Source organism: Brassica oleracea, chromosome C6 (genome assembly GCF_000695525.1).
Source record: "Brassica oleracea var. oleracea cultivar TO1000 chromosome C6, BOL, whole genome shotgun sequence".
Classification (NCBI taxonomy): Eukaryota; Viridiplantae; Streptophyta; class Magnoliopsida; order Brassicales; family Brassicaceae; genus Brassica; species Brassica oleracea.
Window position 1 is genome coordinate 6,847,884 of NC_027753.1, and position 17,528 is coordinate 6,865,411.

The 17,528-nt window shown below is 38.4% G+C and overlaps 5 protein-coding genes across 5 annotated transcripts; 1 reads left to right on the plus strand and 4 right to left on the minus strand.

Annotated features, from left to right (window-relative positions):
• Nucleotides 1–2,728: 2,728 nt before the first annotated feature.
• Nucleotides 2,729–5,047, minus strand: LOC106300353 (UBP1-associated protein 2C). The gene is made up of 2 exons (XM_013736478.1): nucleotides 3,699–5,047; nucleotides 2,729–3,163 (listed from the first exon to the last, which is right to left on the minus strand). Exon 1 carries the CDS (start codon nucleotides 4,950–4,952, stop codon nucleotides 3,702–3,704), a length of 1,251 nt encoding a protein of 416 aa, XP_013591932.1. The 5' UTR covers nucleotides 4,953–5,047; the 3' UTR covers nucleotides 2,729–3,163; nucleotides 3,699–3,701.
• A 1,794-nt stretch (nucleotides 5,048–6,841) lies between these two features.
• LOC106297342 lies at nucleotides 6,842–9,122 on the minus strand. Its single transcript, XM_013733602.1, has 4 exons — nucleotides 8,361–9,122; nucleotides 8,114–8,302; nucleotides 7,489–7,782; nucleotides 6,842–7,369 (listed from the first exon to the last, which is right to left on the minus strand). The coding sequence occupies exons 1-4, from the start codon at nucleotides 9,120–9,122 to the stop codon at nucleotides 6,842–6,844; spliced, it is 1,773 nt and encodes a 590-aa protein (XP_013589056.1).
• A 1,718-nt stretch (nucleotides 9,123–10,840) lies between these two features.
• On the minus strand, nucleotides 10,841–11,489 carry LOC106297343. Its single transcript, XM_013733603.1, has 2 exons — nucleotides 10,928–11,489; nucleotides 10,841–10,878 (listed from the first exon to the last, which is right to left on the minus strand). The coding sequence occupies exons 1-2, from the start codon at nucleotides 11,487–11,489 to the stop codon at nucleotides 10,841–10,843; spliced, it is 600 nt and encodes a 199-aa protein (XP_013589057.1).
• Nucleotides 11,490–12,339: 850 nt separating this feature from the next.
• Nucleotides 12,340–13,122, minus strand: LOC106297344 (glutathione S-transferase T3-like). Its single transcript, XM_013733604.1, has one exon. It carries the CDS (start codon nucleotides 13,120–13,122, stop codon nucleotides 12,340–12,342), a length of 783 nt encoding a protein of 260 aa, XP_013589058.1.
• Nucleotides 13,123–14,560: 1,438 nt separating this feature from the next.
• LOC106296933 (probable beta-1,3-galactosyltransferase 14) lies at nucleotides 14,561–17,062 on the plus strand. The gene is made up of 7 exons (XM_013733195.1): nucleotides 14,561–15,042; nucleotides 15,561–15,713; nucleotides 15,830–15,912; nucleotides 16,010–16,109; nucleotides 16,186–16,299; nucleotides 16,390–16,532; nucleotides 16,669–17,062. Exons 1-7 carry the CDS (start codon nucleotides 14,687–14,689, stop codon nucleotides 16,755–16,757), a joined length of 1,038 nt encoding a protein of 345 aa, XP_013588649.1. The 5' UTR covers nucleotides 14,561–14,686; the 3' UTR covers nucleotides 16,758–17,062.
• The last annotated feature ends 466 nt before the right edge of the window (nucleotides 17,063–17,528 follow it).

Consider the following 17,528-nt stretch of genomic DNA (forward strand, 5'->3'; position numbering starts at 1 on the left):
TGTTTTTGATGACATCTTACATGGTCGAGCGCCTAAAGTTAAGTTCAAGGTCAACAACCACACTTATCGTATGGCCTACTATCTTACTGACGGAATTTATCCAAACTGGTCAACATTTATCCAATCCATCCCACTTCCTCAAGGTCCTAAAGCCGAGAAATTTGCAAAAAAGCAAGAATCCGCAAGAAAAGATGTTGAACGGGCTTTTGGAGTATTGCAATCGAGGTTTGCAATTGTTAAAAACCCAGCTCTACTATGGGACAAGGAAAAGATAGGAAAGATAATGAAAACTTGTGTCATATTGCACAATATGATAGTAGAGAACGAACGACACGGATACGCTCAAATTAATACATCTGAGTTCGAGTCAGGAGAGTCAAACAGAAGTTCTAGGGTGATAAGGAGAGATAGTATTCATGTCGGTGATATGTTAGCCATGCGCAGAGAAGTTCGAGATCCAGACAAGCATGCTCGTTTGAAAGCTGATTTAATGGAAAATATTTGGCAAAAGTTTGGTGATGAAGATGAATACGCTTTGTATGTTCTTCAATTTCTCGATTTATGTAATCTACTCTTAATGTATTGAATAAAAAGTTTTCAAATATTGTATAATATATTTTAATATTTTATTCATGTATTCTGAATATTTTGAAATTTTTAAAAAATAAAATAAATATTATTATTTTATTCTTATGAACTCCTTCTTGAGGTTCACCAATGCAGAAAACAACAAATACAGATTTATAACTATTTATGGACCCACCAAAAAATATTAAAAAATCCTTGTGAACCCCAAAAAGGGGGTTCACCAATGCTCATGCTCTAAGCTTGGGCCTTATGAACATTATATATATAAATTATTTTATGTATTATACATTTTTTTAACATATTATGAAATTATAAATATATATTTAATAATAAAAAGTCAGTAACTATTATTTATACATCTATTAAATGATGATGTCTATTCATATGTTTCTTAATCATTTGTATCCGTTATAACAAAAACGTTAAATTACTGATAATAAAATTTTATTGTGGGATTAATAGTTTACGTAATTTATAATATCTTTTTAAACAAAATAAAAATGATATATATTTTTATCAAAAAAAAAATTTGTTCAAAGTAAATTTCAAAATTAAAATTTTAATACTTATTAAATGAGACTTGACTTATACGATTTTGTAATCATTTGTATCATGTAATAACAAAAATTTTAAACCATAGATCACAAAATTTTAATATGAGACATTTAACAGTTTTAGTAATTTATACTCGTTTTTAAAAATTCAAAATATAACATAAACAGAAAAATCTAAATTTTTTATTATATGATTAATATGGTTGTTTAATTTATTTTAATAGTTTAAAACTAAACAAATATAATATAAGATACACTTATTTTTATCAAATCTTTATTATTCAAAATCATTAATTGTCATATATACTTTAGCCACATTAGGCAATTCGGTAAATTTATTTAAAGAAATAATGAAACACATTAATAATGTATTTATGGTTAGTTTAATAAAAAACTTATTATATATTTAGATGGATCAACATATTTCTCTAAGGATTCTAAAAATCATTATAGTGATAACACATGACTACAAAAAAATGTTATAATGTTTCTCAATTAATATATATGGGATGAGTAATAATAATGAAGTAATGACTCTCTTCTTCTGGGTTTAATAATTTTGGGTTAATTTTGTATGAACTTAAAAATTGGGATACTTGTTTTGTAATATTTAAAAGAAGCTTTTAGTTTAATTTGGTTTTGGAGGATAAATATAATTTGAACTTTATGGAAACATGATTATTATCGGAACGGATTAATCAGATGCTATACATTCTAGATATTCAAATAATAATCTCTATTCATAGTGTATGACCGGTTTTAATTTTATTAAAAATAAAATCTTGTTTTAACTGACTACTACTATTCTCAGATATTACATAAATCTAAACTCGTCAATTTAATGATTTGGAAGATGAAATTTTATCGTTTTTAATGGTATTAGTAGGGCTTTTACCAAAAAAAAAAACTAAATTTCCAAAACTCCTAAAAACAGTTTAATCAAATCAACCCCAAAACAGGTGATTAAACACAAGCAACGTACAAAGTGTAACGACACAATATTCAATTACATGTTACAACGAAATGATGATTTCGCCACTGTACTTCTCTTTGCCACACCCTCGGTCGCACCGGAAAATCGCCAAATAAAAAGGAAAAAGAAAACAAAAAAACGAGTAAAAAAAGAAGACGTGGTCACAAGTTAGTGTGAACAAATGATTCCTAACAATGACAGACTTGTCTGTTTGTGGACATGAAGAGAGATCAGATCCAAGTCTTTGTCTTCAGAGAATATTCCACCCAAACAAAGCCGTTAAAGGACAAGTTTCTGACATAAAACCTCAAACGACCATTGAAAGTAAATCTCTTCATTTGTTATATATATATCACACAGAATCATATTATAGATTTGTTATAATCTGAAGCAGAGTTCTTGTCAAACAATGACAACATATAATAATAACAAGAAACATTCTTCAACAAGTTCTATCATGTCTGGTTTTAACATCAATAGACAAAAGAGCTTCTTCACAAGCATACTTGGGAAAGAGGAAAGGCAAAAATACAAATATATCAAGCTTCTAAAGCAAAAGACATGTTCAGCACTTTTTAACCTATGAATCAACCAGTGAGAAATGATTCACAAAGAAAACCAATCTAGTGCCACTTTATTTATGTCAAGTAAAGGATTCTGTAGGTAGATGTGAACCCCCAAACAGATATCCTCAAAGATCAAAGACAAGCAGAGCGTTGTGTCTACGTTTCAGAAGATTGAAAAGGAACAATAACCAGGAAACAGAGTAGAGAAGAATACAGTAAATGTTATTGAAAACTCACTAATCTGACAAACAAAACAATTCGTCTGCCAACTATGTCTATGAAAGAGAGAAAAATACAGGCTAGTCTAATCATTCATAGAGTAACTAGGCATTCAGAGGCCAAGGCACATTCAGTTCAAGTGCAGAGAGAGAGAGACACAGATGTCAAAGCAGCAATACATTCATCAATCCAGAGATTTTTAAAGAAGCTGCAATCACGTAATCACCACTAAGCACAAAATGCATCTTCTTCCTGTCACAAACCTGAATCATTCATTCACAACTCAATTTGGTCATTAGCATTAACAAACAAGTCACTTAAAAGAAAGACAATACTTTACAATCAGCGTATAGAGCAAATATGAGAAACAACACTTTGTTGTAGAAAGAAGCAAATGATGATAATGATGGTTGCAGACAGGGTAACAGATTTATGATTGAAAATAATACTAACGCCTAAAATAATTATAGTTTTAGGTTTACCCAACAATTAACCAACGAGGAAAGTAAATACATGAACCAATGCAAACAACATAAAGATACTCACGTACTCAGGCAGTGCATCAAGTAGCAAATATCATTGAACGCAAGCAAATAGCCCCAAGTGGACACATGAAAGAAAAAGCAGAGAATGTCTAGCTAGCAAACAAACCTAAGCACATCAGACGTAAAAATGCAAGGACCCTGCTCATGCACAAAAAGCTTACAACTAGCAAGATCAAGCCTCATGCACAAAAAGCTCTACAAGTAACAAGATCAAGCCTAGAGAAAAACTCAATTTCAAGAAAAACCATCTCACCATTCAGTAATTTGGTGGACCGTTGGGGTACATTCCTCCAAGAGGAACTCTCGGCACTGCGGAGGAACCAACAGCCGGATGCTGTCCAGGATATGCTGAAGCTGACGAATGCCCATAATGCCCACTCTCTGGATAACCACCACCAGACATCGAACTTGGCGGCATTCTATACGGACCACTTCCAGCACCTGGCCCACCATAACCACCACCGGCACCACCCATTGATCCATAACCTCCAGATCCTGCACCACCGTATCCACTGTAATGACCAGCATATGCACCTCCATAACCACCTCCTCCTCCTCCAGCAGAAGCACCACCACCCATAGAAGATGGTGTGGAATTCATATGATGCGGCGGTGGTCCTCCCGAGTACCCACCGTAAGGACCCATCCCACCAGGTCCACCGTGACCAACAGCATAAGGTCCAGGAGGAGGCACCATCCCCATTCCATCACCGTGACCATGTCCTCCAGGCCCAGCAACACCAACATCTTGACCAGGCGGCTTTCCTTTCTTCCCATCTATAGCCAACTTACACTGCAGATGCTTCCCATCAACAACCTTTGTAGGATCAGCAAGCGCCGCCTGAGCACCTTCGGAAGTCTTATACACAAACAAAGCAAACCCTCGTGACTTCCCAGTGACTTTATCAAAACCCAAAGGACCTTCTTCGATATCTCCATAAGCAAGAAACTGATTCAACAACCTATCCGCAGGCATATCAAACGGCACATTCGCCACATAAATCTTCCTCGTCGATAGATCCGAAACATGAGCCGTCGTGCCTTGATTCCCGGCCGCCGCGAGCTGCGTGACCGTCACGCGCCCGTCGATCTTCTTGGACGGATCCTTCAAAGCGAGGAGAGCTCCGTCCACGTGCTTGAACGTCACGAACCCGTACCCTTTCGATTTCGCCGTAACTTTATCGAGAATCACGATCGCTTCCTCGAGATCTCCGTAAGTGGAGAAAAGCGATCGGAGACCTTCCGTCGTCGTCTCCGCCGCGAGGCCGCGGATGAATAGCTTCCTCTGAGAGACGTCGGAGTCGGCGGTTGATCTCACGAGCTCGAGAACGTCGGGGTGTCGAGCGACGGCCTCTTGTAAGATGTCGAGAAGCTGATCGTTGGAGAATCGCTCGATGATCTTCCTAGCGTCGTGTGGGGTCAATCGAGTCGATACGGCGGTGATGTGTCCGTCGTTTAGGAGCCCTATGCCGTTCTCGTCGAGCCGTCGCTTCTTCAACATATCCATGATCGAGGGGTTGGTTTGTGTGTAGAAGATGAGATACCTTTCGCCTAATAATCTTAACCCTAATCGAGACGAGACAGGGTTACAGTAAGAGGGAAGGTTTGTTGTTTATTTTTATAATCCTAGATTGGGCTTTTCGAGCTGGTTTTATGAGGCCCAGCCCAATAAAACTGTCGTGTAAGAGAAGGTCTCCCTAAATATTGTACCTTCGTCCCCTTTACCATTGTCTTCTTTCTCCCAAAATATTGTACCTTCGTCTCTATCAACTAAAAATCGAGAAATAAGAAGATGAAATGTAATCATGATCAAAATGAAGTTTGTTATTCTCGATAACGTTCTGTTACAATGTGTCAGCTTATATAGTCGTTAGTTAACCGGAATAAGCTAACCAAAATACAATACATTGAACCAATATAAACTGGTACTCTAATAGCCCCTCTCAAGATGGCAACGTAATGGAAAGAAGTCCCATCTTGCCCATAAGAGAATAGAATGGACCCGGCTGTAGCGGTTTAGTGAAAATGTCTGCAAGTTGATTGCCTCTAGTAACATGTAACGTCTTGATCAATCCAATCTCAACCATTTTACGCACTTTATGACAATCTGACTCTAAATGTTCACTTCTCTCATGAAAAACAACATTATTAGCAATGTGAATGGTAGCAGTGGAGTCACAAAAGAAAGCAACTGGACCATGTTGTGGTGCATCAAACTCCCGCAACATATTGACCAGCCATTGCACCTCACGAACACCAAAACTCATCGCTCTGTATTCTGATTCAGCAGAAGAATGAGAGACAGTATCTTGTTTCTTTGACTTCCAGGAGATCAGAGAAGAACCAAACAACATACAGTAACCGCTAGTGGAACGTCGTGTGTCCTTGCAACCACTCCAATCTAAAAGTCTTAAGTACCAAATCATTAGTAGCTGAGTAGAATAAACCCAAGCCGATAGATCCTTTCAAGTAATGTAAGACTTTATATGCTGCTTGGAGATGAGAATTCTTTGAAGCAAAGCTGTATTGACAAAGTTTGTTCACTGAGAAAGTGATATTTGGGCGTGTGATTGTGAGATACATCAATTTTCCCACGAGACGTCGATAGACCAGTGGATCATCAAGAGGATGCCCTTTACAATCTTGACGCAAGACATTACTTGGTTCCATAGGAACACTGGAAGTCTTAGCTGCAAGAAAGCCAACATCCTCAAGAAGTTCCAAAGTGTATTTGCGTTGAGAGATAGAAATGCCAGAAGAAGTTCAAGCAATCTCAAGACCCAAGAAGAATCTGATAGGACCAAGATCCTGAAGCTTAAAATGTTGAGCAAGGGAAGTCTTGACAAAGATAACATCATCATCATTATTTGATGCAATAATGATATCATCAACGTAAACCAACACTGCAACATATCTGCCTTCTGTTCTCTTGATAAACAATGCGTGATCCGAATGAGATTTCTTGAATTCGAGAGTCACTAATGTCAAACTGAACTTTAGAAACCACCGTCTGGAAGCTTGTTTGAGTCCATATAAGGACTTTTTGAGTTTGCAGACAGGATTAGGAGGTAGAGTGACACCCTCTTTTGGAGTATAACCCGGAGGAAGAGTCATATATATTTCTTCATTCAAATCACCATTTAGAAACGCATTAGAGATGTCTAACTGTGTGAGACTCCATTTCTTAGCTGCAGCAACCGCAAGAAGTGTCTTGACTATTGTCATTTTAACCACAGGAGAAAATGTGTCCACAAAGTCAATACCTTCTTGTTGTGTGTAGCCTTTGGCAACTAATCTCGCCTTGTATCGTTCCAGAGTACCATCAGCGTTGAGTTTAACTTTATAAACCCATTTACACCCAATAGCATGTTTATCTTCTGGGAGTGAAACAATGTCTCATGTATGTGTATTCTCTAGAGCTATTAGTTCCTCATTCATCCCCTGTAGCCAAGCATCAAACTTCTTGGCTTGAGTGAAAGAGGTTGGTTCTGGATGAAGACTAATAGAACATATATAAGCTACGTATCCTTCAGATAACTTCTCCATCGACACATATGAAGCAAGAGGATAAGGTACATCAGTCTCAGTCATGCTGCAGTAGTAATCATGCAAGTAAGCTGGAGACTTTGATGTCCTTTTGTTTCCTGTTGGTTCAATATTCGCGGTAGTAGAATCTTGTTGAAGAATGTCATGTACCACTGTAGGAGATTCCCTCTCAACTGCATGGATGACATCTACATTATCATGAGATTCAGAAACCACTGTTTGAGATTCCCTCTCATTTACAGTGCTGATATCATCATGATCACAAGGTTCCACTGATGCAGGATTTAAGATGGAGAAGAAGTCATTCTTCACACCATCATCATCTTGAAAAGGGAAAATGTCCTCATGAAAGACTACATTCCTAGAGATGATGATGTTCTATGAATCCAAGTCCAAGAGTTTATAACCTTTGTATCCGGCTGAATAACCAATAAAAACACACGGTTTAGCTCATGGTTGAACTTGTGACGATTCTTTGAAGAGGTAGAGTTATAAACCAGACAGCCAAATACTCTCAGATCATTGTATGAAGGCTGCTTGGAAGTGAAGACTTGGAACGGGGATTTGTTGTTAAGGAGAGAAGTAGGTAGCCAATTGATTAGGAAAACAGCAGTTAGAACACAGTCTCCCCAGTGTTGAAGAGGAATGTGAGCCTTGAACATTAATGATCTAGCCACATTAAGAATGTGTTGGTGCTTCCACTCGACGACTGAGTTTTGTTGTGGAGTCTCAGGACATGAATGATAGGCAATGATCCCCTTCTGCTTGTACAGATTAGTGAATTTTAACTCCTAAGCATTGTCAGATCGCACGCTCTTAACATGAGCATTATACTGTTTCTCCACCATAGTTAAGAAGTCTGGGAAAACATGTAGAACGTCTGACTTCGCTTTTAAGAGATAAATCCAGATCACCCTTGTGTGATCATCTACAATAGTTAAGTAAGTATTTGTAGCCTTCAGGGGTTGGAACAGAGAAAGGTCCCCAGATGTCAATATGAAGAAGTTCAAAAGCATTAGCACAAATATTGTTGTGTGAAACATATGGTAAATGTTTCTGCTTTGCCAAGGGACAGACAGGGCAATGGAAAGAGCTTTTATTCTTTTGTTTGATTCCAAGTACATTAGTAATCTGTTCAATCTTCTCCACAGACGGATGACCTAGTCTATTATGCCATAAAGAAGTATCAATAACGACATTAACAGAAGGTGTTGCCATCATGCTTGCTGAATCCATGTTTACTGCTCCTTCCATGACATAAAGATTAACTATTTGCTCACCCTGACCAATCATCAATCCCCTGATAGGATCCTGTATCACACAAGAGGCCACATCAAACATCACTCGACATCCCAAATATTTAGTTAACTGACTGATACTCAGTAGGTTTAAACAGAGGTATGAAGAGGACATTGGTCAATAGAAGATATTCATTCAATCTAATCAGACCAATTCCTCTGATGTTGATGTTCTGACCTGTAGGTAGAGTGACTGGTTTGTTTAAAGAATCAGTCAAGCTCTCGAATATGCTTTTATCATGAGAGACATGATGTGTGGCACCACTATCAACTATCCAAGATGAAGAGTTTAATATATTACCCGTGGCTCTTAAGACTCTAATGAAACCAATTATAGATGAGGAGAAAGCCATACCAGGTAATGCGGTGATAGTACCAGTTGAAGTAGATGGGTAGCTGGCTCGACTCGGTTGAAGCTGAGAATTGAAATATGCAATGACACTCTGTATCTGATCTTTAGAGAGAGTACTCAAGATAGCCGAGTTATCATCAGTGCTTGTTGAATCATTGATAGCCAAATGAGCCACAACTGGTTTCACAGTGTTCAGATTCTTGTCATTATTTGCTGGAGCTGACTTGTTAGTTGGATTCTTCTTGTGTTTAAAACCAGGAGGATACCCGTGAATTTTGTAGCACATATCAATGGTATGACCATTGTAGCCACAGTGAGAACACACAGGTCTTGATGGTTTGGTATATGTTGCATTGACAGAAGGGGTGTAGCTTTCACCGCTTGTCACTTGAAAAGCACTAGCATTTTTGAATAGGAGTAATGTTGCGTTGATTGAAATCCTGATCCAGAAGATTATAAACACCAGATAGATCCTGAACATGTTTCTTCATTATGATATGGCTCCTGAGGTTAGAGTATGAATCATTAAGACCAACTAAGAATTTGATCACTTTAGTATGCTCAATCTTTGTAGCTGTAGCTTTGCAACATACACAAGACTGACAAGTATTAACGCAATATGCTCCATCAAGATCATCCCAGAGAGTCTTTAGCTTCGTGTAGTATGTTGACATATCAGATGATCCTTGCCGGAGAGATCAGATTTGCTGCGTTAGCTGATAGATCTCGGTAAATTCGTCAGGTGATAACGAGCCAAAAGATCATTCCAAATCTCAGAAGCATCATTGAATCTTAGGATACTCCCATAAATCGGTTTTGTAGCAGAGTTCAGAATCCAGGACTTCACCATATTGTTGCATCTCGGCCAGATCCTATAATGAGGATGCGAGATATCTAGCCTAGGCAAAGATCCGTCAACAAACACAATTTTGTTCTTCGCATCTAAGGCTATTGTCATCGCAATGTTCCAAGTATTATAGTTAGATCCATCGAGTAGCTCAGAAATGAGTGAAGTTCCAGGATTGTCACCACTTGCGAGAAAATATGGAGAATACTGGATTCCTCCAAAATTGAGAGATTCCGATGAAGCGATCGCGTTCGGAATAGAAAGCAAAGGGATCGGAGCTGGAAATGGCGGAGGATTCGCCGAAGTTGTCACCAGAATAGGTGAATCGGGAACTGAAGTCGCCGGGATTGGGTTTGATGAAGATGCGCGAGCTGGATTGGTTGATTTTGCCGCCGATCCAGTAGTGCGAGATGATCGTCTTGTTGATCTACGAAGAACCACCATTGTTGAGCTGAAAATATGAGGAAACGAGATCGATGAGGAAGCGAGATCTCAAGATCGTGATAGTTGAACTTCGATTCAACGCTCTGATACCATATCAACTGAGAATCGAGAGAGAAGAAGATGAAATGTAATCATGATCAAAATGAAGTTTGTTATTCTCGATAAGACATTCTGTTACAATATGTCATCTTATATAGCCGTTAGTTAACCGAAATAAGCTAACCAAAATACAATAAATTGAACCAATCTAAACCGATACTCTAATAGTCTCTTTTACCATTGTCTGTTTCTCCCTCCCGCTCTCTTGGCGTCAGTGATGAAGCCAAGCAACTGACTGAGCTTGGCCTAGGCAGGACCAGAAATTTGAAAAGCATAAACATTTGATTTGTGCGCTGTTCGTCTGTCAATCGATAGTGATAGTGGTCAAATATTGTTCATTTAGCTATCGTAACGATCGATGACTAGTGACTACCGATTAAATTTCAGTCATTGACAGATTCAGTGGCAGCTATGAAAAATAGCGGTATAGTAATCGCTATCGATGATCGCTGCTGTTGGTCGTTTACTCTGGCGACTTAAACAAATAAATTTTAGTGTAAGTTTTAATTAGATTCAGACCCGACGGATATTTAATTAATAACTTTACAAGAATAATGTATTTGTGTTACTTGTATGTTTCTTTCATAATGAACGTAAATGTTCAATTGTGTTTAAGAGTTATTGAAATGACGTTTAGAAGACGTTTTTCATATTTACGACTAAAAATTCAAAATTAATTAATAACCTCAGTCCAAAACGAGAATAAAAAATTCACCACTGAGTGCAGTGCCGTGCAAACGTTTTTAGAGCATGAGCATTCTTGGGGTTCACATGAATTTTTTAATATTTTTTTGTGGGTCCATGAATAGTTATGAACCTGTATTTGCTTTTTTCTGCATTGGTGAACCTGAAAAAAAAGTTCATAAGACTAAAATTTTTCCACTCCCAATGCATACAGTCGATGCTGCCTATCATTCCCGGAAACCCCCGTACCTCTCCAACATCGAGTAATCGTTGAAGATCCTCGGCTGTAGGGCTTCGTAGATATTCATCTCCAAACAATAGTATTATTGCATCAGTGAAATTTGCCAAACATAAACGTGCTGTACTGTCACCAAGTCGGAGATATTCGTCATATGTATCTCCCGATTGACCATATGCCAGCATACGTATAGTTGCCGTACACTTTTGAAGTGGAGATAGCCCGTTCCTTCCGCAAGCACTTCGTCTTTGCTGAAAGTATGGAACTTCATTACTTATACGTTCCACAATGCGAAGGAACAATGATTTGTTCATTCGAAAACGCCTCCTAAACATTTCCGGTGGGTATGTAGGATTATCATTGAAATAATCGTTCCACAGCTGATTGTGTCCTTGTTCCCGAGCTCTTTCGATATAAGCCCATCTTTTGGACTTGTTGGGGTGACCATGAATCACTGAGTGGATGTGATTATCAACAACTTGGTCGACCATTTCTTCTAAAGCTTCATCAACTTCATCACTTGATGAGGAAGACATTATTTTTTGCCTTATCCTTCATTGAAAAGACAACGAATTATTTTAAATTTTCATAATCCAATAATCTTTTTATTTTACACTAGAACATATAATTAATGATGAATCTGTTTTTTTACAAATTTTTAAAAATCTTGTGACTTGAAGCTTTATAAAAATAATTCTCTACAAATTTTCATAAATCTTTAAAATTGTTTTTTTCATTTTTACATAACCATTTTTCTACATTATGTTTTCTTTTCTTACTTGAACTTACCTTGTGACTTGAAGCTTGATCGATGGTTGGGAATTCAGCAAGTGTTGTGAGGGTTGAGATATGAAAATAGAAGTGTGGTGATGGCTCGGGTAAGACGTGAAGAGCAGAGTGGTACGATGATAATCAATAGAATCACTGAGGTGATGATAATGAAGTGAACACTTTGCTTAAAGAGCACTAGACATGATGATAATGAAGTTTAACTCAAACTGGAGTGGTGATGATAATGAAGTGAACACATCCTTTATATAGAACTGGAGTCATGAAGCTATTATCACGGGTACAAACACCCGTGATGAGTACAAAATACAAACCGTCACTTGGAAACAAATCCTGTGGGTACATACACCCATATCCGATGGACCTAAACTGAGTGTACAAAGATACAAAATAGTACACTCCCGTGAATGTCAGATCCTAGTACTACAAGCATGATACATAAAAAACCAACAAGTGACCTCCACTGCAACAACTACTGAGCTCCAACACGTTAACTCAAACCCGTGACCTGCACTCTCTCACCTGCAAATGAAAAGAAAACAGAATCAAGTTCAAGCTTTACTTAAAAATTTAGTCAAGTTAAACACACTTACCAAATCAAAGCATTTCACCAATTAGTTTAGTCTTAAGTTCCTTCTCTTGAGAAGAAAGTGTCTCCTCATTTTTGGCAAGGAGACGATCAAGAATCTTTTGTTTTGAATACATATTTTTCATAGCTAGCAAGCTCTCAACTCGATCAAAAGCAGCTTCATTCCTGTGCTTCCTGCGCTTCCCTACTTTGCTGGCCTTCACACCCGGAGGCCTAACATCTCCATCGTCAAGTACGACCTCCGGAGCTGGTTCCTTCCTCTTCTCCTTTGCACCATCTTTGACGTGTGACCTCCATTTCTGATCAAACCTCAGCTCCCTCCAGCAATGTTCAAGTGTGAATTTGACGTTGTAGTCATTGAAGAAGATGTCATGTGCTGCTTTCATGACATCATTCTCATTTTGCCCGCTCGACTGCTCCTTCAAAGCTGCTTCATGGCAACCAACGAACCTGCTCACCTCCGCATTCACCCTTCCCCACCTCTGCTTACATTGGCTCCATTCTCTAGGAACGGAGCCAATCATCTGAGGGCTTGCATTGAAATACAGCTCTATTCTCTTCCAAAAGGACACTACCTTCTGCTCATTAGCGACTATGGGATCCTTGCTCGTGTTCAACCAAGCGCTAATGAGCACAAGGTCTTCTTTCACACCCCACTTTCTCCTTTCCAAAGGTTTAACTAACCCGGGCGAGTTACCTAATGCCTCAGCAGAGTCAACGTCTATAGATGGACTGCTCTGCGAAGCTAAAAGGTTCACAAACCCGGGAGAGTGTGAGGGGAACGGTTCCATGTTTGGTTTCTCGTTTAGGTTTGGTTTGGTGATTAAATGTTTGAGGGTTTTTAGTTGTCGATTTGCTAGGTTTTATAAACTAGGTTTTGCTTTCAATTAACTACAGCAGAAGATGGAGTAAACGAAGTCTACCTAACACAACTTGTTCTCATATAGCAGTGAATACACATCAAATCACTAGAAGATATTAACTACGCTAAGTACCATTTAACACAGCAACCAACAACCAAAATTTATTATAGATTTATATAAGTTGTAGTTAGAGTTCTAGGTTCTAGTTCTATTTATTGTTTAGTTCCACAAAAGCTAAACATTTTCGATATAAATGTATAACAATCAACAATTGCTAACAGTCATTATATTAGTCAAGCAAGAAACAAACGAGTAAATAACATAAATTTTTTTTATAAACAAACCTCCAGTCTATCGAGCTGTCTACCGAGATTCGACGCCCCCAACATCACTTCTTCAGCCTCCTCCACCCGCTTAGTCAACCTTTCAATCTCCTCCTGCACACCTATCACCCAAGGCTGACGATAATGTAACCCGTCAGCCTTGGTTACAACATAATCAAATCATCACACAGTATTCAAATGATAAACCCATAAGTAAACTGTGTAACGGAACACTTACTTCGTAGTTCTTGCAGGTGAAGAACCGTTTCCCCGGAAGAGTGTCGTAGTCATCCTTCCGGCGAACCTCATCGATGATTCTCCCACCACATGGACACCTTCTAGGAATCCCGTACTCTGAATCGCTCACGTATGATTGCATGTTTATGTGGTCCTTCTGGCTCTTTGAATTCCTTCTCTCCTCTGCCGGATCCATCTGCGAATAATACAAGTATTAGATGATAATAAAGGAAAAATATGAGTTACGGAACCATCAATCAAACTCCCAAAACGATTTAAATCCCTAAATCAAAAAATCCCCAAATCGATTTAAAACCCTAAAACTAAAATCCCCAAATCGGTTAGAACCGTAAATGATAAAACCCCCAAATCAATTTAAAACCGTAAATCTAAAAGCCCCAAATCGATTTGAAATCCTCAAACAAAAAAATCTCCAAATCGATTTAAAACCGTAACACAAAAAGATGGAGAGGAGGTGGAGAATTCTACCGTCGATCAACTCAATACTCACCTAAGAGGTGGAGAAGAGAAACCGGAGTGGATTTGCTGGAGAATACCGCCGGAGATGGAGGTCGCACAGAGAATCGCCTAAAAGAGAAAAAAACCCTAGCTTTTACGGAGATGAGAGAAATGAATCAATAGACGCCGAGACCCTTCTTTCTCTCTCGCCAACGCGGAAAGGAGGAGCCACTGAGAAGAGGACACGTGGCTTGAACCCGCCTCTTACGAGTTCAACCGTAAGGCCCGGTTCGGTGAAACAAACCCATTTTTTATTACATTTTAATCAATTGGACCTATGTACTCGAGCCCGTGAACCTCGCATGATACCTCGATGCGCATGCTGTGGCAAGTATCAATACGTTACCGGATCCTGATAATTGGATCCACCGGATCGGAGAGACCCGTGGCGCCATAAAGGAAGGTGTACAACAATGCAATCTCCTCGCAAGCTATTCCACGCGCGTCCATCACTCGCCACGCGCCGATCGACGGCTCTCATCGTATTAACCTCCCTAGCTATCGGAATCGCCGGATTCACATTCGGACTCGCCGTGATTCTCTTCCCGGCTCTCCGATTAACCGGCCGTAATTGCTTGACGAACGCTTCTCCGAAGACGGTGCGAGTCGTTTGGGACGTCGTTGGGAACAGTAAGGGGGTTGGTGGCGGCGACGGGAAGAGGCATAAGGTTATGGGATTCGTCGGTATTCAAACCGGATTTGGATCCACTGGCCGGAGACAAGCACTTAGGAAGACGTGGATGCCGTCAGATCCAGAAGGACTTCGACGGTACTGATTGGTTTAGCATTCTCTTTGCCATTGGTTTGATCTGGATTTGAATTAGCACATGTGACATCGTTACTTGAATCTTGAGTTTGTTTTGATCTTGATTCCTGGATTTAGATTAGGTGCTGCTGACTAGTGAGCTCTGATCTCAAAATCTCACTCACTAGATTCAGGAAATGACAGTATATGGTTCTTGTTTTACTATAGGACATCGGTTCTTGGATGCTTTCACCATTACATGGTTCTTGTTTCTTTGTAGTACATTATGGTTCTTGTTTTGTTGTAGTACATTATGGTTTTGCTTCGCTGTAGTACATTGGTTCTTGGATGCTTTGATCTCAAAATCTCTCTAGGTTCACCATTACATGGTTCTTGTTTTGCTGTGCTACTTTGATTCTTGGATGCTTTCACTATTACATGGTTCTTGTTTTTACTGTAGTACGTTGTTTCTTGCATGCTTATACTCTATAGATGGATCAAGTTGTGTTGTCCTTTGCACTGAGTAACATTATTCTTTGCAGCTTGGAGGAATCTACAGGATTGGCCATTAGGTTTGTGATAGGAAAGACCAAGAATGAGCAAAAAATGGCTGAGCTCAGAAAGGAGATCGCAGAGTATGATGACTTCGTACAGCTAGATATAGAAGAGGAGTACAGTAAGCTCCCTTACAAAACGTTAGTGAGAGTGATTTTGCTTCTCTCTCTCTCTTTTTTTTCCTTCTCCAGATCTCATCTGACATAGTATGATGATCCAAAAGGCTTGTCTTCAATCTTCTTTTGTTGTTGTATAGTTTGGCTTTCTTCAAAGCTGCATATGCGCTTTACGATGCTGAGTTCTATGTCAAAGCTGACGATGACATATACTTGAGGCCAGGTGGTTATCTACTTGTGGTCGATCTCTGTCTTCACGACAAACTAAAAAAGAAGTATTGGCCTTTTTATGAACTTCTGCTGTTTTGTTTTCTCCACAGATCGACTCTCTCTGCTATTGGCGAAAGAGCGGACTCACTCTCAAACATACCTAGGATGCTTGAAAAAGGGTCCAGTTTTCACAGATCCTAAGCTCAAATGGTAAGAAGGAGAGAACACAACTGAAAGTAATATATATTTTTGAATTCTGATTGGAATCAAAATTGGAATTTTGCAGGTATGAACCATTGTCTCATCTGCTGGGAAAAGAATATTTTCTTCATGCTTATGGCCCTATCTATGCTCTCTCTTCTGATGTAGTAGCAAGTTTGGTTGCCCTGAAGAATAACAGGCAAGTTCTGTTTCATAACTTGACAAAAATAATATCATAGTGTCCCTCTTCTCTTTGTGTCGTAAATAAAAATTTGTCGGGCAACTGCAGTTTCAGGATGTTTAACAACGAGGACGTAACAATAGGTGCGTGGATGCTAGCAATGAACGTCAACCACGAGAACCATCACATCCTTTGCGAACCAGAATGTTCTCCTTCCTCTGTTGCTGTTTGGGACATCCCCAAGTGCTCAGGTTCTGTCTATTTCTTTGATGAAGCTTTGAATAATTAACACAAATAAGTACTGTCTGGACGCGGCTCTGTCTTTGGATCCAGATTCAGTTCAATAACATAGACTAGCATTTGATTGATCATATAAAACTGGTGCAGGTCTTTGTAATCCAGAGAAGAGAATGTTGGAACTTCACAAACAAGAAAGCTGCTCCAAAAGCCCGACTTTGCCATCAGATGATGAGTGATCTTATCCCACTTCTTGGACCAATACCCGCAACAAGATTGCTTCACAGAGATTACTCTGGCTCTGCTATTTGCTTTGTATCCGATCTTACAAGAGTGAAAGTTCTGATTATTGTTTTGAATCGCGGAAGAAAGTTGGAGGATTTTTGTCAGAGCCAGTATAATAGTATATAGACACTCCTATACCATGTTTTGTTGTGGTTTACGATGATTTTCAAAATTATAGTGAACCAAAGTCTAGTCCATTTTGTTTGTTTCTTTTCTCTTTTGTTAACATTAAAGACTATAATCTTTTTTTGGCGCAACATCAAATTCTCTTTAATTAATCCATGATTACAAGATTTTTGAGCTCAACAGAAGTAATTTCAAGCAATTTTTTTAAATAAGATTTTACTACAAAATTATTTTGCATATACAATATATTATAGTTTCTTTTAATTTTTTCTTTTGTTGTTGTTAACAATATCTCAAAATATTTCTTCTCAATTATGTAGGTTCACTTTAATTTAACTTCCATATACATTTCAAATTTAGAAAAAAAATGAAAATTATCTAAAATAGTATGGTTACATAGTAATGTTCTCAAAATAAATTTTGTTATAAAATTCAAATTTACAAAAAAAATTATAGTGATAGCATTATAAGCTACATAAATATAGGCATTATAGAGTTATGTAATACATAAATTATATTAATTTAGTGATATACTTTGATATATAAACTAAAATATTTTATTATAAAAACACAACATATGCGGGTCAAGATCTAGTTTG